Source organism: Carettochelys insculpta, chromosome 16 (assembly GCF_033958435.1).
Source record: "Carettochelys insculpta isolate YL-2023 chromosome 16, ASM3395843v1, whole genome shotgun sequence".
Classification (NCBI taxonomy): Eukaryota; Metazoa; Chordata; order Testudines; family Carettochelyidae; genus Carettochelys; species Carettochelys insculpta.
Window position 1 is genome coordinate 29,919,808 of NC_134152.1, and position 27,596 is coordinate 29,947,403.

At 47.7% G+C, this 27,596-nt stretch overlaps 1 protein-coding gene across 1 annotated transcript; it reads left to right on the forward strand.

The window, feature by feature from the left end:
• Positions 1–111: 111 nt before the first annotated feature.
• On the forward strand, positions 112–26,535 carry LOC142021481 (cytochrome P450 3A21-like). The gene is made up of 13 exons (XM_075010293.1): positions 112–263; positions 1,304–1,397; positions 3,837–3,889; positions 6,484–6,583; positions 7,118–7,231; positions 9,639–9,727; positions 11,043–11,191; positions 11,783–11,910; positions 12,860–12,947; positions 14,429–14,589; positions 15,233–15,459; positions 18,014–18,176; positions 22,778–26,535. The coding sequence occupies exons 1-13, from the start codon at positions 193–195 to the stop codon at positions 22,871–22,873; spliced, it is 1,533 nt and encodes a 510-aa protein (XP_074866394.1). The 5' UTR covers positions 112–192; the 3' UTR covers positions 22,874–26,535.
• The last annotated feature ends 1,061 nt before the right edge of the window (positions 26,536–27,596 follow it).

The following is a 27,596-nucleotide window of genomic DNA, read 5'->3' on the forward strand; positions in this document are numbered from 1 at the left end:
TTTTCTCAGGCATGCAAGGGAGAAGCCCACTTGAGGGTTAATGATTGTACAGTGAGAGTACATAACAGCCCACGCAGTCACATGACCACCACCATCCCTTGCAGAAAAACAGCTAGAGAGGCTGCAAAACTTTAAACAGCGGAGGTCTTTGTATAGCCAGACGTGTTCGCCTGGAGCTGGCAGCGAGTCAGGATGGATTTTCTTCCCTGTTTATCCCTACACACCTGGTTTTTGCTCATTGCCTTCCTGTGCCTCTTCATGCTGTAAGTAGAATCCCCTGCCTCTATGAGGCTGCAGGACAGGGGATCTGCCACATCCTGTGACCAGAACTTGAAAGGTCTTAGGGAGGAACAGACAAGGGGAATGATCAACATTTAGGCAGAGAAATGGGAGGCGCTTTCCTAACAGAAGGGAGGGGCATGGCCTTCACAGCGCTTAGGGTGGAGAAAAGCGGAAACTGGGAGAGGATAATGCTCAGAGGAGAAGAAAAACTTTTGCCAAACAAACTCAATAAGCAGAAGCTCTGACTGCTTTGTCTCTTATGCACTGTGAAGATGAGCTAGGCTTTTTGGTCCCACAGTCCCCTAGCCACAGTCCCTCCCCTCCTTGGCTCCCCACTTTGAGTCAACTATCAACATAAAAACAGAACCTGGCTTCCGGTTTAAAAGAAGATAACGTCTCTTGCCTTTTCCACATGGAACCTTAAGGCATAAGAGAGATTTAAATGGTGCCCAGCTGATCAGCAGAGCACCCACAGCTGGCACCATATGTTTCTATTTGCGGTGCACATCTGCACATGCCTTGGTGCACATAAAAAATTTATTCTGCACACAGATGGAAAAAATAGAGGGCACATTGCCTGCGACTACAATATCCTGTAAGATGAGTGCTGAAGGGCTATGGAGTGCAGTTATATTCCAGCTCATAGATGGAAACGTCAGCTATCCCTCACACTAACACTGAGCCAGGGGGTGAATTTCCTTCCCCTCGCTCCACTTGCGTGGAGTATGACTATCTGGGCTTTAAATGGATGGAGAGGATTTTGCGATATGGCACAAGAACATAAATGTGACTGCAACACGCTTGTCTCCTTCCTATTAGACACAGAGAGAGAGAGAAAGAGAGAGAGAGAGAGAGAGAACTAGACAAAGCCCTGCTCCTGTGTACGTGTGTTCTTTCTCCATTATTTCAGCCGTACCTGAGTGATGGTGGCAGCTGTTCAAGCCATCAGCACAAAGGCCGTTCCCTTCCTGAAGTACAAATGAGCAGTCACTCATGTATTTGCCCTCCATTTACTCTGCAGCTACGGGCTCTGGCCATACAGATTCTTTAAGAAGCTGGGTGTTCCTGGACCCAGGCCTCTGCCTTTCATCGGAACGTTCCATGAATACCGGCATGTGAGTAGTGGGAATTCCTGCTCCACAGGTCCATAGGCATGGGAAGTAGAAGAGAGGAGGGAGCTGCAGATTTTGGGCCCAGTATCTTCACTGCTGGCCTGCCTCGGAATCCTGTCCACCAGCCTGTGTCCGGGGGGTCCTGGCTGCTAGCCCTGCACCCAGGGACTCTGCTACTGGCCTTAGGGTCCTGGCTGCTTGCCCTGCTCCCACCCGGGGTCTTGGAAGCTGGTTGCACTGTCACTTGGGGTCCCAGCTGCCAATCTGGAAGCTCCGCGACCACCTCCAGCCTTGGCCCCAGCCTGAAGCAATGAGGGGTGCGGTCAGGAGTAAGGGGGGGGCTCTGCTCAGCTTCCCCACCCAAAAAATTGTTCCAGCACCATGTACGGATGCTCTGTGCGATCTGCCCTGTTAGAGGATAATGGCTCTTAACTAGCCTGTTGTCACAGGGTGGGGATGGGGACTCTGCCTTGCTCTCTTGGGAAGGTTTAATAGGGGGGTCATGAAGGGCATCTATAGGAGATTCGGGGCATGTCTTCATGTGGACACTTGGGAAAGTGAAACTGAATTAATGCAAGGCATGACTCTGAAGTTCCTTAAAGGCCATGTTACTTCTGAGTGAAGAACAGTGACAGAGAGCTTTAGTGTGTGTTAAATGATGCACTTTCAAGTCGCCCCTTTAATTAATTCATCTTAGTTTTCCTGAGTGTTCCCTTGCAGACATGCCCTTAGAGAAGAGAAATGTATCTCAGCCACAGGAGTGACTTGGCTTCAAAACATCAGGTGCAGGAACTGATGGCAAGTCAATTTTGTTGTTCCTAATTCACCATTGCTAAGTCCTGGTCTATAGTAATAGTTAAGTTGACATAGCTACACCATGCAGGGGTGTGAAAAATCCACATCCTTTACTGACACACTTACACCAGCCTTATTGCCTATGAAGATGCACCTGTGTCAAGGAAGAATGCGTCAGTGGATATAGCTCCGATGCTCTGGGAGGTGGTGTTGCTGCCCCAAAATAAAAAGCCCTTCACTGGCATAAGCTGTGTCTATACAGTGGGGTTATGCTGGCATAGATGTGGCAATGCTGCCCTAAGACAGCAGTTTGGTTGGTTTTTTTGGAAGTGAAAGAAGCATTACTCAAACCTGGGTTCTTGGACGTCCACCCCACCCAGATGTGGGTGCCATACTTTGTCATACTTTGTCATTTAAGATGATGCCCTAAAACCCACAGCCCTGCCTGTTCTGCATGGACATTAAAGGTCTTGTGGCCCTTTCTGCAAGCTGAGCAACTAACCTTGGAGTCCTTGGCCAGAATTTCCTCTCCCTAAACTATTTTGCACAAATGGGGCTGCTTTCCAGTGGAGCTGAACCCTTTGAAATCTTTTGGGAAAATACAGCCTTGAGAGATGTAAGATATTACCACCAGGCATTGGCTAAAATGAGTAAAGGGAAGGTTGTATGTTTCATGCACCTCTTTGTTTTCAGTCACCTGATTTCCTCTGAAGTTTCTCCTCCCCCACTCTTATTTGTCCATGTAGCAGCTAAGGACACTTGGAAAACAAAAACTTGATTTCCAGTGTTCCCAATCCTGCTTGTTAAGGAGTAGCCTTCTGTGTGGTTGTGGTTTGCATTAGCTACCAAGGAGAGGCCAGCACCAATCCCTGAGAAGACCTTCTGTCAGAGTATGTCTAACAGCTGCTGGAGGTGTAATTTCCAGCTTAGATAGAAGTAAATGCACTAGCTTCAACTGAGCCAGTGCATGGCAAAAAGCAGCATAGTAATGGAAGTCTGGCTTCGCTGCCTAAGTAGACACCCAAGGTCTCAAGTGAGGATTGTACAGCCCCACTGCCCATATAATTCTAAATATTACACTGAAGATTTTGATAATTACACTTTACACCTGAGGGTAGGCACAATGTACATTTGAGAGAAAGATATACAGTGTAAATAAAGCATTGACCCTTTTTATCCATGGCTTTCCCTTATTTCCATCCAACAGAGGAGGTCACCCAGGAGTCATCATGGTCAGGGCTTGTCTTCCCTGAAAAAAAGAAGCTTCTTAACTTGTTAGTTAACTTGCATTAAAATCTCAGTGAAGACCAGGCAGCTGTGATTTTAACATGGCTTAGAAGGTCAAGTTAAACAGTGCAGCAGAGTCTGGGATTTAACTCTCCCTGCTAAGTTATATTAAAACCGCAGTTGCCTGGTCTTCATTAGGATTTTACCCCAGTTAGCTAACTCAGGTATATATGTGATTTTGGCAATAAAGATGTACCAGCTCCTCATGGCAGCTCGCCTTCCTGCTCTGCTCACCTGACCCATCTCTGCCATTTACTTCTGGTTTGCTGCAGATAAATGTGTTCCAGTGAAAGCTAAGCTGCGGCACAGTTTTGCTCACTGTTTACCTGCAGATCTCTGACCTCTCTCTCGCTCTTGCAGGGATTTCTGGATTTTGACAAGAAGTGTTTCCAGAAATATGGCAAAATTTGGGGGTGAGTTTTTTACTGCGCAAAATCCTTAATTCATAGTGAGATGAAAGATTACACCCTTTCAAAAGGCCACTGGTCATTGCAACCTCTTTTCCTCTACCTGATGCCCTATCTTGGCATTTAAATTCCTGCTGTGGTAAGCTAGTTCACAGGAGAAACCCAAGTTCAGCAGGCTGAGTGCTGCTCTGCTGAAAATAGGATTGAGGCTAGTGGAGTACACGCAGATATTCCACAGTGTCTCTCAAAGGCTGTACGTAATGGGCATGCTCAACTCAAAAGAGCCCACTTGTGTCAGGGCACGCTGGTGCAGGGGTTTACATCTCCAGCTTTCTATCTGTTGTTGGGCACCACTCAGCATCTCCAGCTTAGAAGTGATTAGTCCCTAGTTCTTCCAGGGTAATCAAGTGTCCAAGACTACTCCAAAGTCCAGGGTCACACTATCCTCTAGGGCCCTGTGCTCGGCCTTTCCATGAGGTTCCCCTGCCTTTCTTCTGCTCTGTCCCACCCAGCTCAAGTCTCTCTGAGGCCTCTAGACACTAAGAAAAACCTGGACCAGCCAACGTGGGGTCACAGGGCTGTTTCAATGCTCTGTGGATTTCCAAGCTTAGACTGTAGCCATGACTCTAGGACCCTGCAGGATGACAGGATCCCACACTGAGGCTCCAGACTGAGCCTGGAAGTCTACACAGCAATGAAACAGCTGCAGTTGGCTGGCATGAGCCAGATGTTTTTCTTTGCTGGGTAGATGTACCCAGACTGTCTCTGGTGTTTCAACCTTTCAGAGGAGCCTGCTTGCCTGAACTCTCTGAGCCTCTTTCTAAGGCCCAGGTGTCTGTTAAGTTATTGGCCCGTCTGTTTTGAGTCCCACCATCTCTGTCTGGCAAGCCAGGATCTCATTATTGCCCCGGTGGGGTGAATATGCCCCACTGTCTTTTAACTCGTTGTTGCCCTTGATTAGTGCTCACCCCACTGCACTCTTGTCTCACACTTTGTCTCCAGGCCAGTGGTGGGATGATGGCAAATAATGCTCTGATCTTTTGTTTGCACAGCTGCTTGGAAAATAGTCCAGCCCTGCCGCCTGTGAGCCAGATTTGAGACAGTCTTACAGCCCCTTGTGCCAGCTAGCCTGGAGCAAAATGGTTGCAGGGCAGGCATGAGTCCCTCCAGGAATACCTCCAGCACAGGGAGACCCTCCGTGTGACTCTGGTGGCCAGATATCTGCTTTTCCCATCCCACACTCACAGGGGCATTCTGGTGTAGGGAAGGGGCGTAGCAGGGGTTGGAGCAGGCATGGCTAAGCCAGGTCATCTCCTTGGAGATGCAGCGCCCCTGTGATCCTCCCTAGGGGTCATTGTAAGAAGGCAAAAATTAAAATGGCCCTCAGGACTCCTGTGGACTATGCTGACAGAACTGTCCCAGGGAGGCACGAACTGCTTCTCTGCTCTCCCTTGTTCCTCTGCAGCAGCACTGTCACAGACTCCATTTCTGACTGTGGAGTGCTTCCCTTTTCACCCGAGCCCTGCGATAACTGCAGCTCCTGTCCGTGCAGTTCAGACTTTACCTCAGAGCTCTGAGTAAGACTTCTGAACCAAGGAAGGGAGACTCCTGCCCTGGCTTTGACCGACTCAAAAGTACGGCTTCTAGATGCCAAACTGAGGCTTGGAAATTGCCATTCAGTCTCTGCTGCTGCAGGTTTTGAACTGTATCAGAGAGGTAGCTGTGTTAGTCTGTATCTTCAAAAACAACAAGAAGTCCTGTGGCACCTTATAGACTAAAAATATTTGGGCTTCTAGGTTTTGAACTGGTTTATCAGCTCCTCCTCGATGAGTTACCTTCCCTCCTGACTGCCCGGTTCACAGTGTGGACAGCCACATCTGGAGGCTCTCTCTTTGCCATTCCCTTAGCAGCCTGTCATGGGGAATTGTTACACAAAACTCTGAAAAGTTTCCTGAGCTCAAAACACGGTTAAAAGCGAAAAGAGCTTGAGATTCATGAAACCTGAGATGCCCACATGGGTCCTCCACTCTCCCACCCCTGGGTCCAAGCCTTCAATTTTTGTGTTTTTCAAAATACATTGATTAAAAAGCAGACTCTGTAGATGTTTGTGTCCTCACCCGCCCCCCAACACCCCTCTGTTTGGCTAGGACTCTGTGCAAAGAAATCCGTTTTTCTTCCATTTGGGCTTTATTTATTGGGATTTATTACCACCAGGTAGCAATGAGGGAACTGAAGAGAGATCAGTGAGCAACAACACAATGAATCAATGCAGCGATAATGAGCACCCCCTTCAGCAAGCACATGCGGCTTTGGAAATGCTTTTCTCAGCAGTGCAGATAGTTGCTAGAAATGTCTCAGTATCAGTTCTTGGAACTATTCCACTACCTCCATTTCTCCTCTTTACTGAGCAATGAAACGATACCTGAGTCTTGTCCCTTCTGACAGGTTTTGGGGGGAGTTTGAATGTGGGGGAGCGGGAGAGGTGAGGCCCATTGGTGTTGGGCATTGTACATTAATATGGATGATTATTTATTCATAAGACATTCCTGCTCCATGGGACGGCCAGAAAAGGACTGATGTAGAGTTTCTCTTTGGGTTAGGTTTTTCGACGGCAGGCAGCCAGTCTTGGCTATTCTGGACCCTGTCATCATTAAAACCATCTTGGTGAAAGAGTGCTACAGCCTCTTTACCAATCGCCGGGTAGGTATCTTGTAAAAGGCTTTCCTCTTCAGACACAATGCAGCATGTATGTGGTGTGGGCAGGGTTTCTCCTAGAGCAAAACCTCCTTTCAGCAACGTGGGCTCCTGATGGGACAGGCCTGGGAAAAAAGACACCGGGGTTCTATTCCCAGCTCTGTCATTCACATACTGTGTGACTTTGGGCAGGTCCCTCCCATATTTATGCCTTAGTTTCCCCATTTATAAAATAAAGATACTGACCTCACAGAGAGTTGTGAGGCCTGGTTGATTGAGACTTGGAGTGCTTCACTTCACATACACTGTAGAATTGCCTATCATTCTTTACATCAGCCCACCAGGCAGAACCAGGCCTTTGCTTCCATATCTCAGTAGTATGATAATGGACCTGATCCTGAAGTTTCCAGGAGCAGTGATCCCATTGCAAAAGTGTTGTTGGTACAGTCAGAGTTCCATGTTCAGGACCACCCTGTGAAGATGCTGGTTGAAATCTGCTCACCATGTACGGTGTAAATTTGCTTCATTCTGCCCTCTTAGGTCTTTGGTCTAAGTGGAGACTTGAAGTCTGCCCTTACGATAGCTACAGATGAGCAGTGGAAAAGAATTCGCACTGTGCTGTCACCAACATTCACCAGCGGGAAGCTGAGAGAGGTGAAGTCCAGATTACATTAACAGGCCCCATATGGTCAGTGGCTTGTAGGCTGTTTGGATTTGGTGTCCCAGTACTGAGCCATCTGGAAGATCATCTTGCAATGCCACGCATCCCTTTGCCAAGCTTTGCTGTACTCTTTTGCCAAAAAAGTTCACTTCAGCAAAAGGATGTTTTTTCAGTCGGGGCAACAGGTTTATTCCCCTGCTTCTGCCCCTCATCATGACGAGGGAACTGACCTCTGAGGAACGAAATGGCCACGTTCTCTGTATGTATTAACAGTTACCAAAACAGAATGAACATGCTAAGTACACAATGCTCACCACCTGTTTCCCTCTAATTTTTTGCATCGGTGGGTGGAATAAATTTTGTTATCTGTGCCAAGGCATGTGCTGATGTGCACCACCATTAGAAATACAGGCTGCTGGCTGTGAGCGGCTGTGGGCACTCTGCTAAGCAGCTGGATGGCACCTCAATCTCTCCTGTGCAGCCACCCAACTGCTCAGCTTGCAGGGGTACACTGCTCACTACTCCCGATACGGCAGGTGAAATTTTACTGGCGGCCAGTCAGAGTCAGGTCATGTGGGGCTCCAGCTTCCTGCATCACGTGGTTTGTAGGGTGTTGAGATCTGGCAGATCTGATCTTGGGCTGTGTCCTGAAGTCGTCCAATGAACTTCCTTCTGGACCCGTCCATAATTAAACTTGAGTCCTGCTTAGCTATACCTTATCCAAGCATTTTAAACTGAAGTACTACGAAATAGTGTTTTTCACCAATCCTAGCCCATTTCAAAACAGCTTGTTAAGCAATCACACCCCACCACCTAAGCTGACTTAAATCTTACAAAATGAATTAGAGTACAGGCAGAAACAATTAGACTCAGAGACCAGACAGAAAAACAAGTAAGTAGTAACCAAAATCATTTGAAAAATAATCCTAGAAAAGTCTAGCAGTTTTGCTTTGACACTTTGAAAATGCTTTGATTGTTTTTCATTTGAATTGACTTTTTCCTGTAAAAGCTTCCTTCAATTTTTTGAAGTATAGAAATGGTGAAAATTTACTTCAAATTATAAGATTTTGTCAAAATCAAAATGTTTGCTCAATCCCAAATTAAATGCTTTTCAGCTGTTCAGTTTGCTAATTTAAAAAAAAAAATCATTTTTGGTTTGACCCAAAACAGTTTTTTTCCCCCAGATTTTTGTGAATTGCCCACAACCAAACAAAATTATTCACCCAGCTCTAAGGGCAGGTGCTTGACAGCTGCTGCCAAAGAACTTCCATCTCCCTTTCCACACTGTAGCCTGGAGGTGACTAAATGGGTTTCTCACTGCTCTCCCTTCCAGGCAGACAGCATTCATTGGCCTTTACGCTGTGTGGTACTTTCTGCAGGGGAAGCTGAGTGTGTTGGGGAAGGACCCTTTTTAAGTTCACACCCAGATGATTCTATGGACCAAACAGAAGCTGCCCAAGGGCCCTGCGGCAAAGTGGGAGGAGGGGCAGAATCTGTGCCCTGGAAGGGGCAGGTCCAAGGATGAAAGCGGGAGGGCCTAGAGGATTCAGCCCTCAGCACCGCCATGAATGTGACACTGGTCCTCTCCACCTATTCCCTCACACCCATGCCCAGCCATGCAGCAGCTCTGCTGTGGCACTTCAAAGGGGCCCGGAGCTCTGTCTGCAGCTGTCAGACTTTGGGTGTGACAAAGAAAGGTGTGTGAGGATTTTATTCCCCTGGTTATGTTGCATGTGTTTCCTACTGCCCTGCAGTAACACCAGGTGGGTGCCTCAGTTTTCCTAGGCACAGTATCAATGCATAGTTGGTGAAGGGAGTTTTGGTGTGATGACTTCTTGCGTATATGCAATGGGCCTGCATGCTTTTTGTAACCTCGGCAACCAGGTGACACCCTTCTTCCCCCAGAAACAAAACAAAGGAGGGAGGATGGGCCTGGCTGGTTTGAAGTGGAACTGGGCAGTTGAGTGGGGGCCATCTCAGATGACTTCAGAGGGAGGAAGCCAGGACCCCAGCTCAGGAGCCCCTTCTGGGTCCCTCCTCCCCAAGATGGATTGTACTGCCTGCTTCTGGTTTCTGTGCTGACAAGTCTGTTTGACACAGTGTCCCTGTCTCTTAATAAACCTTCTGTCACATCTGACCGCAGGTGGGGCATAGGGCCTGAGGACCCCCACATTACATGACACAAGGCTTGGCAGCAACTGCCCCCTTTGCCACATTCCCGCCCCCATCAGCAGGCCTGGGACCAATCTGAGCTCTGTAATGATGCCCCTGTCCAGTCAGACGGTTGATTCTTAGTAGAGGACAGCCAGCAAAATATAGCAGTGCTGAGTTACCTAGCAGAGATCCTGCTTCAGGAACTGGAAGAGTCTGCAATGCCTCACACTTTGGTTTGCATTTCAGATGTTTCCTATCATCCACCACTATGGGGAGATTTTAGTGAAAAACATCCAGCAGAAAGTAGCTGATGATGAGTCTCTGGAAATGAAGAGGTGAGTAGCCTCGTTGAACTGGCGGGAAAGGGCTTGTGTTCACAGTGAAGTGGGGAGCCAGTCTTGGGCATGCTAGAGCACCTCTGTGGAGCACAGCTGAACTGGGAGGCCATCACAGCCCTCCTATCGCGTCTTTCACCAGCCCCTGGCTGGGATGGTTTAGTTGGGGTTGGTCCCGCTTTGAGCAGAGGATTTGGACTAGATGACCTCCTGATGTGTCATCCAACCCTAATCTTTTAAGCAAACGCCTACCCCTCTGTAAGGTTGTGTTTACTTTTATTTAAAATGTGCACTAGGATGCTTCCACAGTGGGAACCAGACCTCCTCAAAGACATTTTCACGTCCCCACTTCTCTCCCCGACCTTCTCTGAGATGTGACATGTAGGCAATCTGCATACTGGTCCTTCTCATGGCACATTTCTCAGCTGCACAATGCTCCACTGCCCAAACCAGATGTGAGTGCAGACCAATACTGGGTCACTACACTTCTGCAGAGATGGAAAAATTACCCAAAAAGTTACTAGAGTAAAATTTCTTATGGGGGGCAATGTGATAAAGTAAAAGTTGAAGTAGCCGGCTGGAAAAATACTTGAGTGAAAGTGCAAAGTGTCACGTTGATTGTGCTCAAGTATCCATGCATTTTCATAGGGTGGGTGTTTTTACATCTGGATACTTGAGCACAACTCAGATGTGGTGCATTTGTACTTTGACGTGAGTAGTTTTCTCAAAGAACCCTTTGTCTCTTACTTAATTACATTTCCCCCCCCCAAAAGCAGCCGTACTTTTACTCAATTAAATTTTTGGGGTACTTTTTCCACCTCTTCACTTCTATGGTGTTGTCACTCAACTAGCTGTTGGGGCGGAGGGGGAAGACTTCTTAGGGATGAGAGAAATCAGACCCGTCCTAGTAGCATGAAAAACTGTAGAAGGGGAAAAGGCATTTTAAGATAATTTGAACAGTTTCTTTTAGACATGAGAGGTGGTTGCTCTGATACACGGAGGGAATTGTGAGCATATCCTTCGCTACGTTGCACTGCTATTTAGCTCCATCCACCTACAGTCCAGTGTGTTGGGCTCATCGAGAGAGGGATGGAGGGCAATTCAGTCAGAAAGGAAACCAACAAGAACTGGGGAAATGTGTCCAGGTGGCTCCCAAACCGGGGCAAGGAGTCAGTTCTGACAGGACTAAGATACCATATTTTTGGAACTATTCAGTCCTTGAGCAGGGGAAGTTCTCTGTGCTGAGGATTCTCTTTGCAGGATCCCATGGACCTGCCATATTCCTCACAGTCATTTTCTCCACCTCTCTCCTCAGCATTTTTGGTGCCTACAGTCTGGATGTGGTGGCCAGCACTTCATTTAGTGTGAACATCGACTCCATGAACAACCCCAACGACCCCCTGGTCGCTTACATCAAGAAGTACCTCACATTCACTTTCTTTAGCCCACTGATCCTGTCAGTAGGTATGAGGAACACACACACTCCTAGATGACTACCTTAGAGCCTGATCCTTCCAGGTGCTATCTCCCACCCTTTCTTTTGGGATTTCAGGGTTCCCTTCGCTTTTCAGGTGGCTCAGCCCCTTGTGGGATCAGGCCTCCAGAAAGTTTTGCAATGATATTTATATAGAGAGATTGTCCCCTGTTCTTTTAGCCAACTCTGTGACTCTGTCTGCAGCACCCAAGCAGAACACCTGGATGGAGAGGTAAGATGGAGAACTCTTATTCCCTTGGTGGGAAAGCTGTACTGAATGTGGCACTGGAGTTGATTAAGTAGAGGGGTAAAAGTCAGGAGATTCTCAAGTGACGTTCCCACCCATACACAAACGTGGGCTCCTGTTATCCCTGTTGGCCAGGTTGCTGAATGAGGTGAAGAGAATTGGGAGTTACCAGGTGTTCTTAGAGCCTGACAAAAGTGATTTGACAGTCTAGTTGTTCTTGGCAAGTTGCCCAGATCTTGTTCCCTCTCCCACTTGTGCCTTGGACCTCACATGTCACCGCAGCCCTCTGTGCTGAGCTACAGCCTGTGAACTGGTTTGCTTCTCTCCTTTTCAGTGATGTTCCCCTTCCTCAGTCCAGTGCTGGAGAAGATGAATGTGACTGTGTTTCCTTCTGGCTTCCTCGACTTTTTCCTCAACATCATCCAACGCATCAAGAAGGAGAGGCAGAAGAATAACCACTCGGTCAGTCTGGCTCACCTGGTCTTCCTTATCAGGCATGCACATGCTCAGAGAGTATGTCTGCACTGGAGCTGGAGATGTAATTTCCATCCCCAGGGTGCAGACCCGTGCCGGCTCTGATCAATCTTACATGCTAAAAATAGAAGTGTGGCTACAAGGGTGCAAGCAGCGAGATGGACTATTCACCCAAAGCAGAATTTTATCCAAGACTCTAGTTGTGCGCTTAGGTGGCTAGCTTCGAACGATGCTTTACTGCTGCAGCTATGATTCTATTTTTAGTACGCTAACATGATCAGAACTAGCCCAGCTATGTCTACTCATGCTGGAAATGGCACCGCCAGCTCTCATGGTGGTATACCCAGTATAGCGAAGGTCACTGATCCTGTCTCCGGAATTCATGATAAATGTCCAACACTCCATATTAGCTCTCAGTTTGCCAGCTTTGGATGAGACTGGAAAAGCATCCTGCTTGGTTGTCCATGGGAAGAAAATAATCCCTCACTCAAAATGGGTCTCCAGCCTGCACCTCAAAGAGCCTCCCAGCCACTGTGCTCTGAGATCTTGCTTCTTATCCCTCTTATCCTGCTGGACTGGCAAAGGACCTGAGGCTGACGCATCAGAATGGAAGCCTGTGTTGGACAAGCCTTTCCTTCCAGGCTCTGATCCTCTGCGGGTGCATCTGCACAGTACACAAAGGAGTGATTACAGCAAGGTAATCACAGCCCCCCACTTGCTTTAACATAGTTAACATGAAGGTGTGGCAGCATAGGCTTCAGTGCAAGCTAGCAGCCCCAGTACAAGCCTGCAGGAACCCTGGGTATGTATATGTGATGGAGTCCGTGCCACTGAGTCTTCACTACCATTGTTAGCTGTGCTAGCAAGATTCAAGCTGACATGAGCTTGCATACCTTCGTGTTGTGGATCTGCGCTCACCCTGCCCTTCCACCCCCAGGTCCGAGTGGATTTCATGCAGCTGATGGTTGACTCTCAAATCTCAGAAGACAGCTCTGAACCTAATGAGAAGACACACTCCTGTAAAGGTAAGGCTGCTAGCGGGGTTGTTTCATGTCACGTTTCAGAGGTGTGGGGTTTAGTACATCTCAGCACAATGTCCAGAAATGACCACCCCCCTGTGCCCACATTCACACACACAGCGCCACAAATTCTGTGCTTTGCAGAAATGAAAGCTGGATCTCTCTCGGAAGCAGAGAAAGGGAATTGACAGCTGGCAGCTGGTGTTTCTGAGGCACTGTGTGCCACAGCTCCTTCAGAAGCCAAAGGGAATTGTCGAGTCTCAGCACTCTTGTGTTTCAAGACAGTGATGATGGGTGCAGCATGTGAAATGGGATAGAATCAAACCAATGAGCTAGGGGCAAATCCTGAGGCCTGTAATCAACCTAGCTGGAGATTTACCTGTGTGAAATCTGAGATAAAGCCTCAGGATTTGGCTCTAGGTGCTCCCGGTTTCTATAATTTAAAAAAAACCCCAACATATTCTTATGTCTCTGCTCTTGTCTCTCACCGTGGCCTCCCGAGCTCTGCCGATAGCACTAGCCTTGATCACCCACTTGTCTATCAGTCCCATTGCTCTTTTCATGCTGTCTTCCTCTGCACATGGACTGGCCTTCCTGGAAAGTCAGTAACTGTGCTCCCTTCCTGTATGCTGTTCATCAGGACCTTCTGGTACAAACTCACCCAGCAGTAAAAGCGGGGGCCAGGGCAGTCAGAGAGAGTTCAGGTGGTTATTATATTTTAAAGCAATACACCATAAAGTTCCAAAATGTTCATCATATAAGTAAAAGTTGTACATCATTTGATTTTTATCCCTCTCCTTAGTTTGTAGGCACTTGGGGACAAGGAGCATGTCTTTTTGTGTGTTTATACAGCACCTTGCATGAGGGGGGATCAAAGTCCTGACTGGGGCCTCTGGCACAGCTGTGATAAAATTGTTCAAAGATTTGTCTAGCAGAGACCTGCCAACATGCACAGTCCAGATTTTCTCCCAGGAGCTTCTCCCAGCTCCCCTCAGGGCCTAGGAGAGTTCACACATTTGTCTACTTATGAATATCTCTGTTATGGTCTTATATTTCCAAACCCACTAGGGAGCAGGAGTGCAGCTCTGCAAACGAGCTCCAGAGTTGGAGATCTCTTCTACACCTGCTCTTCAGGCTGCTGCGTTGCAGCACATAAACTCCTGGGGCCTATTTCCCCTTCCATGGATGCTATTGATTTTAATGGAGTTACTCCTGATTCAGACCAGGGTGAAAGAGGAGTCAAGTTCCCCACTTGCCACTGCTGCTTGTTGGCCTTCCGAGGGGTTAACCCATGTCTGAGGGGGGTTTCACTGTTCTGGTTAAAAGATCAGCAAAGGAACTGTAGTAAGTTCATGCCTGGATAGGGCTCTCTTCTGAGCTGGGCAGGGTATCTGTAGGGAGGGACCATAGGTTACTGTGCTTGTTGCTAACCTGCGGTGCTTTTACAGATTCACCATCCCTGTGTGTTTTCTTGCCTCTCTTTCCAGCCCTGTCGGACAAGGAGATTATGGCGCAGGCCCTCGTCTTTATCTTAGCCGGTTATGAGACCACCAGCTTCACCCTCAACTTCCTCTCATATAACCTGGCCATTCATCCAGATGTGCAGCAGAGAGTGCAGGAGGAGATTGACGCTGCTCTCCCCAACAAGGTCAGAGGGGCTGCAGTGTTCTGTGTCCAGCAGACACACGCCTGGTTGCTGCTGCGGGGGTGCTGAGCAGCACCTGGGTGGAGTGGGGAGCATCTGTTCTGTGTGTTGGAGTGTTCAGCTACCACAGCTGTTAATGCCACGCCAAGCACCATTGTAACCAAGGCTGCTTTGGGCCACATTGTCCAAGGCGTTCAACAAATCCTGGGTTCATCAAGGAGCAGCGACATCTCTGGAACTTCCCTCGTGTAACCTGCTTCTCTGTACCAGGAGGTACCTGCCATGGAGGGTCAGGACCAAAGAAGGAGGTTGAGGCAATTCCCTGGTATCCATCTCAGACAACCTCTGGATTGAATGATGAGGCTACTGGAGGGGAACCCAGATAAGAGAGCTGCATTGCACCTATATCTGCAAGACACGGCCTCACTAACTCCAGTTTAATCATGAGCATCACCATGCTCCAGGATTAAAAGGAGCAGCCCTTTGGGTCCGTCCGGTACCAATTCCTTAGCCTCATGCTAGAGGGTGCGATCCTGCTGGAGGTAGACAGGTCCCATGGTTTAATATGCCTACAGTGCATCTATACAACAAGGGATGGTCTCCACTGTACCTGAAAATGTCTTTCCCTCTGCCATTCCCTCCCCAGGCTGCTCCCACCTACGACACCATCCTGCAGCTGGAGTATCTTGACATGGTGGTGAATGAAACCCTCAGGCTCTTCCCTGCGGGTGGGCGGATCGAAAGAGTCTGCAAGAAAACCACCGAGATAAACGGTGTGACCATTCCAAAAGGCACCGTGGCAATGATCCCAGCCCATGTGCTGCATCGGGACCCAGAATACTGGCCAGAGCCTGATGAGTTCAGACCAGAGAGGTAAGGGTCAGGGAGGGGTCAGGAATGCCACTTCTTCCTAATGGCAGTGGAAGCGGGGGAAGGGCAACTATAACATTTAAATTAGGCATTTATTATTGTGTGACGTCTAGTCCCAGCATTGCCGCATGGGGCGTTTTATGATCTACATCCATAAACTGTGCCTGGAATTTAATTAACTGCATTGAAGAAAATGACACCGAAACCAGCTCTCAGCAGCTATAACACTGAGGGGGTTTATGGCCAGACATTAAGGCAAGAGCGATGGGGTGATTGGCACCAGGCCAGCAACGGAAGGGTAAAGAGGTATAGAAAATAAAATTTAATTTTCCAGTTCAAGTTATGAAACGTTCCTTGCTCAGGAATTATAGAAGGGTCAGACCCTGAGAAATGAGGCAAGAATCTGATGGAATTAGGTGACTTAAGCCTCACTGGACTGCAAAAGGCCCAGCAGCCATTCCAAATTGGCACAGAGAGCCAGGAACTCTTAGTAATGGTCCGCAGAGCTGACATTTATCTAGCAGCGCTTGTGCAAAGAGCCCTAACTCTACAAACTATTGCAGACTAACCCCCAGGCATTGAAATACACCCAATTCTGGGGTGAAACAGGGCAGCTGTTTAGTAGTGTGTGACAGCACCAGGCCAAAGTTTAAGAGCAGACATGAGGAATAACATGCCCAGCTGAAATTGCAGGAGGAGTGTGACAGATGGAATGTAATGACCCATCAGGATTACAGTGATGGGAACTGTGATGAAGTCTACTGTAGTTTCAAGTACATGGCTGGCAGGTGGCACAACTAATGGCAGCTCGCACCGTGCAGTAGGGCCATTAGACACGAACATGGGCCTTGCCTATGAATAAGATGTAAAAATTACTACAGGACCTAGATGTTCCATGCAAGTCACTCCACCAGCAGCTTCGCCTCTCTGTGCTGCGATCTGCCTCAACCCTTGGACTGGCCAGCTCCAAGGAACACCTGCCATCCTGCAGGACCACTCTGGAAAGCAGTGTTGGAGATTCAGTCGGTGGAGCTCATTCCTTTCTTTGTGCTCCCTGTAAGCTGAGCACTTGGGTGGCCACTCAGGAGAGATTCAGGTGCCACCCAGCTGATTAGCACTGCGCCCACAGTCACTCATACTGGGCAGCGTGTGGTGCATCTCTACACATGCTTTGGTGCACATAAGATAATGTATTCTACCCATGAATGGAAAAAAATGAGAGAAAACACTGGTCAGCGCTAGACTTCTCTCACAGATTCAAGAGTTACTATTTTTTCAGATGAAGTGCAACATAGACATTTTGCCCACTTATGGTGATTCAAGCTCCCATACTGCCTTTCATAAGCATACCAATATTCTGGCTTCATTCCAGCCTGGGACATTGTCTCCTATCTTACCTTCGTTTCCCCATTAAAATTAGAGATACTGTGCTCCTCCACTTCCTAGTTTATTTGTGTAGTGTTGTTGTATGTTGTTAAGCAGCTGCTCCATTCTACCCTCAAGGCTGTATTTCAGTGGTGACTAAAGTGAGCCTTACCTAATTTGTAGATCCATTTAAATTTGTGAAGTTCTTTGGGCTGGAAAGTGCTATAAAATACAAGTTGTCATTTTGACCTAGGATTATTGAAATATTTCACTGGCAAAGTTCTTTTATTTAACCAAACCCGTCTGGTTTGCAGAACAAAGAAAGAGTATCTCCTCTGAGTGGCATTTCTCAAAAGCTGGTCTTTGTACAGGCCAGACAGGGAGAAACCCTGCCTGTTTTTCTCTATTTTCTTGTTATAAGAAGAAGATCTTGAGCTGTTGTTTTGTGATATGGACTCTGGTTTAGTTTCAGGGATAAGAAGGATTTCATCGTGAGTTCTGAGAATAGCATCTACATTAGCAAGTTCTTTCGAAAGGGGGCTCTTTCAAAAGACCCAGCAGAGCATCTACACACACAAAGCATTCTTTCAAAAGTAAATTGAAAGAATGTGGCGCTCCTTTCAAAATCACTTTTCCTTTCCCATTTTAGGAAGAGTGCCCTCTTTTGAAAGCTTCTTTCAAAAGAAAACATGTAGGCCCTTTTTCTTCAAAAGAGCAGTCCTCCTGGGGCCTGATTTTTCAATCCCAGGGCTGTTCTTTCAGAAGAGCGGAGGCTGTGTGGATGCTCTTTTTTGAAACAGCAGGTCACTATTTTGATCCGTTTTTTTGTGTGTGGATGCACTCTTTCAAAAGAAGTTCTTTTGGAAGAGATCTTCCAGAAGGGCTTCTTTCAAAAGATCTCTGTAGTGTAGATGTAGGCACTGTGAAATCATTTGTGAACTCTTAGACTTCAAGCTCAGTTGAAGGATGTGAAGATATACAGAAAATTTCAGGCACCGCCATGGAAGCAGGAGAAGGGAGGGAGAGTACTATAATGGAGTAACGTGGGAAATAGATGAGTTCTGATAGAAATATGCTGAACAGGCCTTTGCCTCCTCCTAATCTCTTGAGCATGACAAATCCCATCAAGAGGACTGGTCCTGAGACAGTAGTTTCTCCTCACTCGAGTCTTCATTTCTCTGATTGCAACCAGGTTCAGTAAAGAGAACAGAGAGAGTGTGGACCCCTACATTTTCCTGCCCTTTGGAGCTGGTCCCCGGAACTGCATTGGAATGAGGTTTGCTCTTCTCAGCATGAAAGTGGCCATGGTTATGCTGTTGCAAAGGTTTACCTTCAAAACCTGCAAAGACACCCCGGTGAGAATCCAGACTTGTAGGTGTATTGTTTGTCTTACTACCTCATATGGTCTTTGCTTAATGCCTATTGGTCAGGACTTAGGTCTTTTGCTCTGCAGAGATGGCTTTGCTAGAGGAGCCCAGCCCCTCACAATCCACCACGCTCTGGTCCAGGGAACCATGAGGCCAACATAAGGCTCCAACACCCAGAAGAACCTTAAGCCATCCCTCAGAGGTCACTTCCTATCACCCCTCTATTGTCCACAGTTCACCATTTGTAAGCAGTAGGAAAGCATAAAGCCAGCCAGCTCACTGCATGGCAGGCATGACTCTCTGTGTCCAGGCGGGACATGGTAACTCTCCCTCTTGGAACAGCAGCTGCCTCTTCTCAGGCCTTGGCTCTCCAGCCAAGCCACTGCTGAGTCTCTTCCCTGCTCGGGTAGTTCATGACCAAAACAAGGGAAGTCAGCAGAACCTGCGTGCACGTGAGAAAGGGGGGATGGCTCCCTCTCAGAGCATACCTGGTGCTTGTTCTTGCTTCCCTGCCTTCCCTTAGTTCTTCCCTCAGGGTGTACAAGTTGCAGGTCTGCTCTCTTCCCAGCTTGGCCCCCTCAAATGAGCAGTTCTGTTCATATTTAATGCCTCCTCCAGCCTATGCATCTCTTACAGGTGAGGCAAGGCAAGGCAAGGCAGGGCTGGCTGAGCCCAGAGCAGCTCCTTAAACCATTGTTGCACAGTGTGAGTTTTGTATATCCCGTCACACTACTGTAGTCTCATTGAGATAATCATATGTGTTCATTGTCATTGGTGTCTCAGAACAGACAGGGCACTGTCTCGCGTACACACATTATGTAACCCACACACCTAAGCATGTGGGTTACAATAACATCCTTTTCCCTGTCAGAGGCTGATAGGTTCTGGAGCACTGAATCTGGTAGGCGGATCTGGTTTTACCTTCCCACTGCAAAAGATTTCCCTGTGTGTTGGAGGCATGTGGGAATAATTTGAATTAAATGCTCTAGGTTATTTTAAATGCCTCAGTACACGTTAATCCCTCTTTGGAAGGGAATTTAGTATTACCGGAAACTGAGGCAGTGTCCAGCTTGAACTCTGTAATTAAGAGGGATTCTGAGCAGGGGGCAGAGTTCCAGTGACCTATGTTGCCAAGCAGGTGGCCTGCTGCATTTGATATCCATCTGAACTTTTTAAGGGTGTTTGGCATTATGCCAGGGTATAACAATCATGCCTGAGCAGAATTTTATGGATCACCATAGCTAGGTCTGATGGAGTCCTGGCTTCTTGCTGGGAGCACAAGAGGGTGAGGTTTTGTGTTTGGTGGTGGTGCTGCTGCTGTTTTATTGTAGGAGTTCTTGGGAGGTATTTTGTTTGCTGCTGTAACCCCAGAGGCACTGAGACCACTGACAAGGGAGAGTGAAGTCTCTGCTCTGCAGCCTTTGCTGAGAGCCAGCTGACTTTTAGCTCATGCAGTAGTGCACAGGGCTTTAGCCCCTAAGGTCACAGGCTCATTCCCTCCTGCCGATGACCCAGGTCTGTCAGCCTTACACTGCTTTGGTTATCTGAGGTTCCAAATAACATTGGATCTAAAAGGACCCAAAGAGGTGATTAAGGATACATTAACTCAATAAAAACAAACCCCAACAGCAGTGAGTCTCAAAGCCTTGAGAAAGGTTTACGGAAGTAAGAAGAGCCAGATAGACAGTACTACTCAGGCTGTAGGCTAGGGGTCAGGCATGGGGCGTGCAGTTCAGATCCTGAGCTCCAGCGTGGGTGCAAACAATTTCATAACTATTTTTGGCACCATACCATAGACCCCTTGAGCTTGAATCCGTCGAACTGGGATCTGAACCTCACTGCTATGAGTGTTTTTTGCAATATACCATAGACATTTCCTAACATGTCTGAGGTCAAATATCCTCGCTATTGGGAGATCTTATACAGAAGAGGCAAATCCTTCAAAATACCTCCTTCCTTCTCTCAGCACGTCCTCTTGCTTAAGCTTCAGCTTTAGCCATGCACTGATTGAGCGAGGCACTCAGAAAGCTTGAGATGGTACTATTTATATTTGACATAAAGCAATTTGCTATTTGAAAGTCTGCGTCAAATAATCTCTGCTGGAAGCTCTTTGAATGCTGGAGCAATTTGTTCTGAGCATTCTGTTCCCAGGCTACGTGAGTGTATTTGATGTGCAGGGCAGATTCTGGCAATTGTAAATTCTAAATTTGCTTTCTGTGAATCTTCTATAACGCTGACTGAAAATGTGTCATTCCTAGGGACGTTCTTAGCCACGTACTTGTTTGCTCCTCTTCAAACCAGATTTGTTTTAAAATCAAACAGATATTTACAAAAGTCCCCCCCCCGACCCCACCTTTGGCTGTGAGTGGTGCTTTTTCTTTGCCGGTTCTTGCTGGTACTGAGTACCAGCACCTCGGCAGCCCAAGCCGTGGGATTGGCTGGGGTCGGGGGGCCAGCTGAGTACTGATTCCACTTTTTTTTTTAACAAAAAAAAGTCATTGGCCGTGAGCGTTCAGAGCGTAGCTCTACTGATCTGAGCTGTTAACTGAGAGGTGAAGACAGAAACAACCCATTAAAATGCACTGACCTACCCCGCCTCCCCGAGTCTAAACAAATTTTTTAGACCTGAAGTGGATCCATTTTGTAATTAGAGGAAACTAGTTAAATATCATTAATATCAATAGCTTTATGTCGCTGCTCAGGCTTTCCCACTAAAACACCAATCCAAATATATACCCAGAAAAATTGCCTCCCCCTTGGGCCTTGGTACAAGCCTGTCTGAAGCCTGAAGCAATGTATGGTGGAGTCAATATATTCATGTTGTCTTGTTAGAAAGGCAGTTGCTAGATATACTGCTTACACTATTGAAAACTCTCAGAGCTAGAGGGGGAAACAGACCATCTCCACCCACCCTTTGTAAGTGCAAGACTGGTCCCAGCACTACATCCTTTGCTGTTCTAACCAGGTTAATTTCAAAGCCTCATGGTGTGATGCTTCCGGCCTGTCCCCAAGACAGACAGTTCCACAGCCTGATGCATCTCACTGACTGGAATTTATTCTTGCTATTCAGTTGGATAATCCTTTTTTTGTTCCATTATTCCTTTATGTCACACCCAGCACCGCTCTCTCCTGGGTTTTTACACCCATTAGACTACTACCATGTCCTGCCTTAGTCATTGCTAAACCAAGCTTGGCAGAGGATGAAACCTTTCCTGGTATGCCCAGCTCCCTCATCAGTTTAGTGGTTCTCCTTTCAGCACCTCCCTGTGTGAGACATAAATGGGTGCTTTGTAGGTTAGGTCTACACTGGGAGCTGCCAGATCAAGTATGCTTATTTGTGTTAGTGCTTTCTGAGCTGGCATGCTAAAAGCAGAGTGTAGCCAGTCTGAGTGTCTGTATGTCAGCAGGACTATCCTTACCCATATGCAGAATCAGGCCTGCTGGGGCCAAAGCGGACGATTGCCCTGAAGTCTGGTGATTTGATGGGGCTGGGGCTGCTGCAGGGGTAGCAGCGGTGCTCAGAGTTCTAAGCCCTTTAAATTGCCACTGAAGTGTGCCGCCGTGAGGCTCCATGCGGCTTTTAGGAACTACCTGGGGTAGCAGGGGCGCCGCACAGCACAGTCCAGGCAGGTGACTGGCTGGAGGGGAGGAGTGCTGGGCTCCAGAAAGCACTGAGGGTTGGCTGCCCTGAGCCTCACCCCTTCCACCCTTGGTCCCGCTCCTTTGGGAGAGATGAAGCCACAACTCCATTACCCAGGGGCCCAACATGTCTGTCGGTTCCCCTGTGCGGAATATGCAGCCACAAAGGGCACCAGAAAATCTGGGGCACCACTAGGTCTTAACATCCACCCAGTCACATCTGCCTATCCCTGTTCTGTGGCTGCACTTAACTTAAAAGGAAAACCCTGCCAGCTCTATTCGCAGAACGCCGAACCTGTGAAAGAGCCATTACACTGGTTATGAAGCTATTTAACAGGTACTTGCCAACCCCAGGCATAGACTGTCTGTTTCTGAATTTACTGTAAAAACAATGAGGAGTTCTGTGGCGCCTTAAAGATTCATAGCCCTTAAAGTGCCCCTGGACTCCTTGTTGTTCTCACTGAAACAGATTAACATGGCTCCTCCTCTGAATTTACTGTCTTAGTTCTTCAGAACCTTCATTTAAAATGTGCTTTAAAACTATTTCATTAGTGTGTTGCTGAAAATTATAAAATCACAACCTTAAAATACCACCCTCCCTTCAGCTGCTATTGGGCACAGTTTAATAGTACTGTGTATGGCCCCATAAATCCTAAGGACAAACCTGTCCATCAGAGATCCTAAATATGTAATCAGGGAAGTTTGCCCCTCCTGCTGTTCACACTTTTATGGCTCCATTCTGTTTTTCCCATGCTAGCTTAATGAGAACTAGCATTTGGTATGTTTGCTCAACGTGGGCATCACAGTCTCAATCCCACATGTAGACACATCCTTAGTTGTTCCAAAGATGTTGGGCTTGTGCTGGAAAACTCTGTGTAGAGTATGTGTCTCCCTTCCTCACTCCCTGAATTCACTGGCTTTCTTTTGATTTTCCTCCACTAATGGTGAAGGTCCCCCTGGTGCTGGACACAAAGGGTTTCTTGCAACCCAAGAAGCCAATCATTCTGAAGATGGTCCCCAGAACCCATGTGGATCCAGAGGAGTAAAAGAATTTGCGATGGATCAGAAGCGGCTGCCAACTACTCATTCCGCCCCACTCACTTCTCTATCAAACACATGAGAATAAGAACAGACCATGTAAAATTCTATAGAGAATGCAAAAGCAATGCCAAGCAAAGCCCCAGCTGTCGTGAAAGGAGGGCCTCATGACTATACGACATACCAAATTTTTTATGGGTCCTTCTGGGCAAGAGAAGATTGCGAATTGCTTTTAGAGCAAGCAGACCCCCACAAAGCACATGCTGAGCAGAGGTCCAGTTTTATAAACCCTGATAGACCCAGGCCTGTTTCTCATTCACACTAAAATCCATGAGGACTGTCCGGACAGTCTGAAGGGACCTTTAAGAGCATGCACGTGCTTTCTGGTTCCTTTACATTGCCAGAGCAGAGCTTAATGTAAATGAGAATCAGGCCTCTGGCATTCAGATTAAAACTATGCCACCTCCCATCTGGCTAGACTCATCCAAAATGGAGGTTTTTATAACTTTGTATAAAAATGACATGCCCCAGGGCATGTCTCCATTGCAGTCAGAGATGTGGCTGTCCCATGTGTAGACATACCTGAACTAGGTTTGATCTTCCAAGCTTGAGTGATAAGAGCTGTGAAACCACCACTGCACAAGCAGTGCAATGGCTCCTGGGGACCCTAGCGGCACTCAAGCAGCTAGTGTCTGTGGCAGGGGGTTGCACTAGTGTTTTATTTGTGTAAGATCCTTTGAAGCAAGCTCAGGTCTCACTATCCATGCTGCTGTCACACCTCTGATTACAGCGTAGATTTACTCTCAGGCTACATCTACAACAGGGCCATTGTAGCTCTATAGTGTACATCAACTGAAGAGGTTTCTCTGTCAACATAGGACATCATCCACCTCCAGGACAAGTGGTGCAGCAGAAGCCTGGTGTGACATGACTTATTAATGCATGGGGACAGGGAAAGACCTCCTTCTTTGTGAGGAAGCATTAGAGACAGCAAGTAATCATCAGGCTGGAAACAGGACATTTGGGCTAAATAAAATAATAAGGCAGTAGCTGAAAAGACAGAATGTCAGAGCCAGCTGAGAGAAGGAGAACACCCCAGGAACTATTTACTATGACCTAGATAGCAAGTGACAAAATAAATTAGGCATGTAGAGATGAGGTAAAGAGGAAGTCGAAACATAGGCAGCATGTGGACAAAGCATGCCATGCAGCGACTGGCCTTCAAGGCAGCTGGGACGATAGAGAAATTCTTCTTTCTGCCATGGCTATAGTGGAGGTTAGGAAGGTTTCACCACAGTGTTTAGCAGCACTTAGGAATTTTTCATGCCCCTGTGCATCCCAGCTAGGCTGATCTATATTTTAAATGTAAACCAAACTTCAGACGTCAAAGAACCTGCTGCCCTCTATGGTGATGTAATCTGGTGCTGGGGCAACACTCCCTCGGGGCAACAGCAGCTTCAGCTTGGTTTGGAAGAGTCATCGTCATCACAGACCCCTGGTGCAAAGTCACTGCCAGAGTTCTGGGCCATGGGGTGCTTTCAGAGGAGAGGAAAGGATGATGTGGGTCAGGTGTGCGTGTGTATCTCTCTCTCTCTCTCTCTGCCAGTCAGAGTTGTCAGGTTTCTTTCCATGCGTTCCCCCCAGGTAAGGCTCTTCTGCTCAGTTGCTTTGCATGAGTGTAGCTACATGTGCAATTCCCTCAGTATAGATGCCGTGGAGTGTTAAAAACCAAGGTTTGCACCCCTGCAGCCAGCCCCGTTTGGTGGAAGTGCAGTGTGCCCACACAAAGAACTCGCCCCAGTGTAAACATATCAGTGCTACGCTGGTGCAAATTACCCTTATTGAGATGAGCCCTTATTACTCGTCATATTACACCCATCGGCCTTTTAGCTGCGCAGCACCCTGGAGACACCCTCAGCACTGCCAGGTTCAAGTGCTTTTATAACAAGAAGTCCTGTGGCACCTTATAGACTAACAGACATTTTGGTGCATAAGCTTTCATGGGCAAAGACCCAAAGCAGACTTCTTGTTGTTTTTGCAGATACAGACTAACATGGCTACCCCTCCGATAAGTGCTTTTATGAAGCTTTATGGATATTGGATCCTGCTCAGCAATATAATCAGGCATTGTCAGTCTCTCTGGCACTTTGTCAGTCTCTCTGGCACTCAAGGCATAGAGAAAATTGCCTGTATGTGTCTATAGCTGCTTATTTTGGTCCCTTCTGCTTTTACAACCCCAGGAGGGTGATGACATCCCAGACTGTTTCCCTGGATCATGTGAAACTACAGTTATGGTCCTGTCATAAAGTGACCACACACTTGCAGGAAATAATGCACTCAACTAGTTTCTGGAGCTGACTTGGCTAGATTCTGGTATGCATTCTGGTATGCTTTTAGGTGGCTGTTATTGCTAAAGCCTTGAGCATAACTCAGCTTACATATACATTAACTAGAGGAGCGCAGGTATGAGCAATTGCCATTTAAGAATAGGAATTTGCAGAGTGGGAGGAATTTGTTTATTGCAGTGGTTCTCAAACTTTTATTTGAGGGGGGCCATTTGACAATTGCTGAGGATCTCAGCAGATCACATCATGATCTTTCCAAATGTGTGTCTCACTCTGCAGATACTGAGCTGGGGCTCGGAAGGAGGCGGTGGGGTCTCTCACTCTATCCCCTGCCATGGCAGCTCCCGAGCTGGGGCTGGGAAGAAGCTCTTCTGTCCCTCACCACAGCAGCCACAGAAAGGCCTGTCACTGGGGGCTGTGGGCAAAAAGAGGGCAGTTGCCCCCAGGCTCCACCATTCAAAGCGGCCTGGAGCTCTGGCTGCTGCCACTGCTACTGCCACTTTGGCAGCGGTGGTGGCAGCTGCAGCTCCAAGACCCTGTGAAATGCCGCAGCAGCACTGCTCCAGCTGCCCATGGCTGGAAGGCCCAGCTCCATGGGCTGGGCAGCGCTGAGGGCTGACTGCCCTTGGCCTCGCCCCTTCTACTCTTGGCCCTGCCTTTTCCAGACACATGAAGCCAGGCTCTCCCTCCAGTCTTGCCCAGGGGCCTGTGATGGTTGCAAGCACCACTGGCTGCAGAACTGGGGCTGGGAAGGAGAACCTTCTCTCCTTGGCAACCACAGCCCTGGAGCTGGGGAAAGTCTTCTCTTTCTCTGGCAGCCACAGCCCTGCACGTGCCAAATACTGCCAGCATAGCCCCACTAATTAGGCAGGTGGTCCTTCTTTTCTCATGTGCAGCACCCAGGTGCACACCTTAGACAGAAGGAACTATCCACCTGAATGGAACTCATGGACCACAGTTTGGGAACCTCTACCTTATCACATCCAGCCGTCTCCTGCAGGAGAAATTCTGCTCCCAGTCTGATATTTTAACTTTATTCTCTATTACTCCATTTTGTAACTTTGACTGAGGGGTTTAAACACAAAAGAAGATGTAGTCCTGCAGCAAGGTGCAGTACTAGGGCACTCTCCGAGCCTAGAGGACTTGAGTTTGGAAGAAGGATGTTTCTGTTGGACAGGGACAGTGGGGAAGGCTCCCTGGACCCTGTCATTCTTAGATTCCAAATGACCGTAATGCTGAATGTTCTGTATAATATGTAATGTGATTCATATTTACTAATCCAAAACCTACTAATAAGAGGATCATTAAAATGAAAATTAACATAATTCCTTATTGTTTGTACTGGGATGGTGTCAACCTCTGATTCCACTCTCCCTTCTTCCATACACAAATCAGTCCTTTTCTAGGGCATATGATCTATAATCAGAGCCAGTGTCCAAGTGGTATATGTAATCTCATTACATCTCCCAAACCCAGCAGGGTTGAGCTTTGTCATTATTTACACAGGAGACTTCTAGGGAAACCCTAATACTGCAGTAAGGTTACATTAACGATTGAGAGAGTGGTCACAGACTCACAGGTCATGACCGCACTTGGTCCCATAGGAAACCCCGAGGAAACACTCTTCGATGCAGCCTTTCATGGGGGTCCACTCTCTCTCAGGGGGTAAGTCCCTCTGCCTTATGGGACTGCACTTCTCTGAACTTTCAGCATACCTGGCTCTCACTGTGAGCCCCCATAGGGAGTGTATTTGCTCTGAGCCTCTGGGGCCTACACTCACAAAGAGACTAATACAGCCCTGTTCTCTAGATCAAAGCGACTCTCTGCCCACCTGGAACAGGAGGGTTACTGGGCATATGAATATAGCATAGGAACTCCCAGGGCCCATAGGCCTGGCCTCCCTCAGCACAGCTCAGATAAGTCTGCTCTGCATCCAGGGTCCTTTTGTGTGAGAGTCACAAAATGGATAGGGGGATATAAGTCCCCTGGGAAATATTACCCCCAGATCATCAAAACTATGTAAGCAGGGAAAAGTGTTGCAATAGATTGGTAGAAAATGTATTATTCATTTATGAGCTGAGAACTGGCACTGAATCTATTATGCTTTGCAAACCCTGTACCCCTGCTCCCCCTGCCCAGTGCAGAAGCCCCTTCCGTCCAGCCAAGCCTCTGATGTCCATGGCCCCAACAGCTCCTACCCTGTCCTTTGTCTTCTATCCAGATAAACAGCGTGTCCTGGTCCCCTCTCTTCTCTGCCTATCTTCTCACCTGTCCTTTGTTCCCCCCAGATATAACCAGCTGGGCAGGTCACCAGGCTCCTCTCTCTACAGCCTGTTGTCCTCCCACTGGCCAGAACTGGCTGTGCCATCTGAGCTGGGCCTCCTGG

Coding starts and splice junctions, on each gene's coding strand:
- LOC142021481 (XM_075010293.1), top strand. CDS start 193: ATGGATTTTCTTCCCTGTTTATCCCTACACACCTGGTTTTTGCTCATT. Junction 6,584..7,117: donor GCCTCTTTACCAATCGCCGG/GTAGGTATCTTG, acceptor CTGCCCTCTTAG/GTCTTTGGTCTAAGTGGAGA. Junction 7,232..9,638: donor CCAGCGGGAAGCTGAGAGAG/GTGAAGTCCAGA, acceptor TTTGCATTTCAG/ATGTTTCCTATCATCCACCA.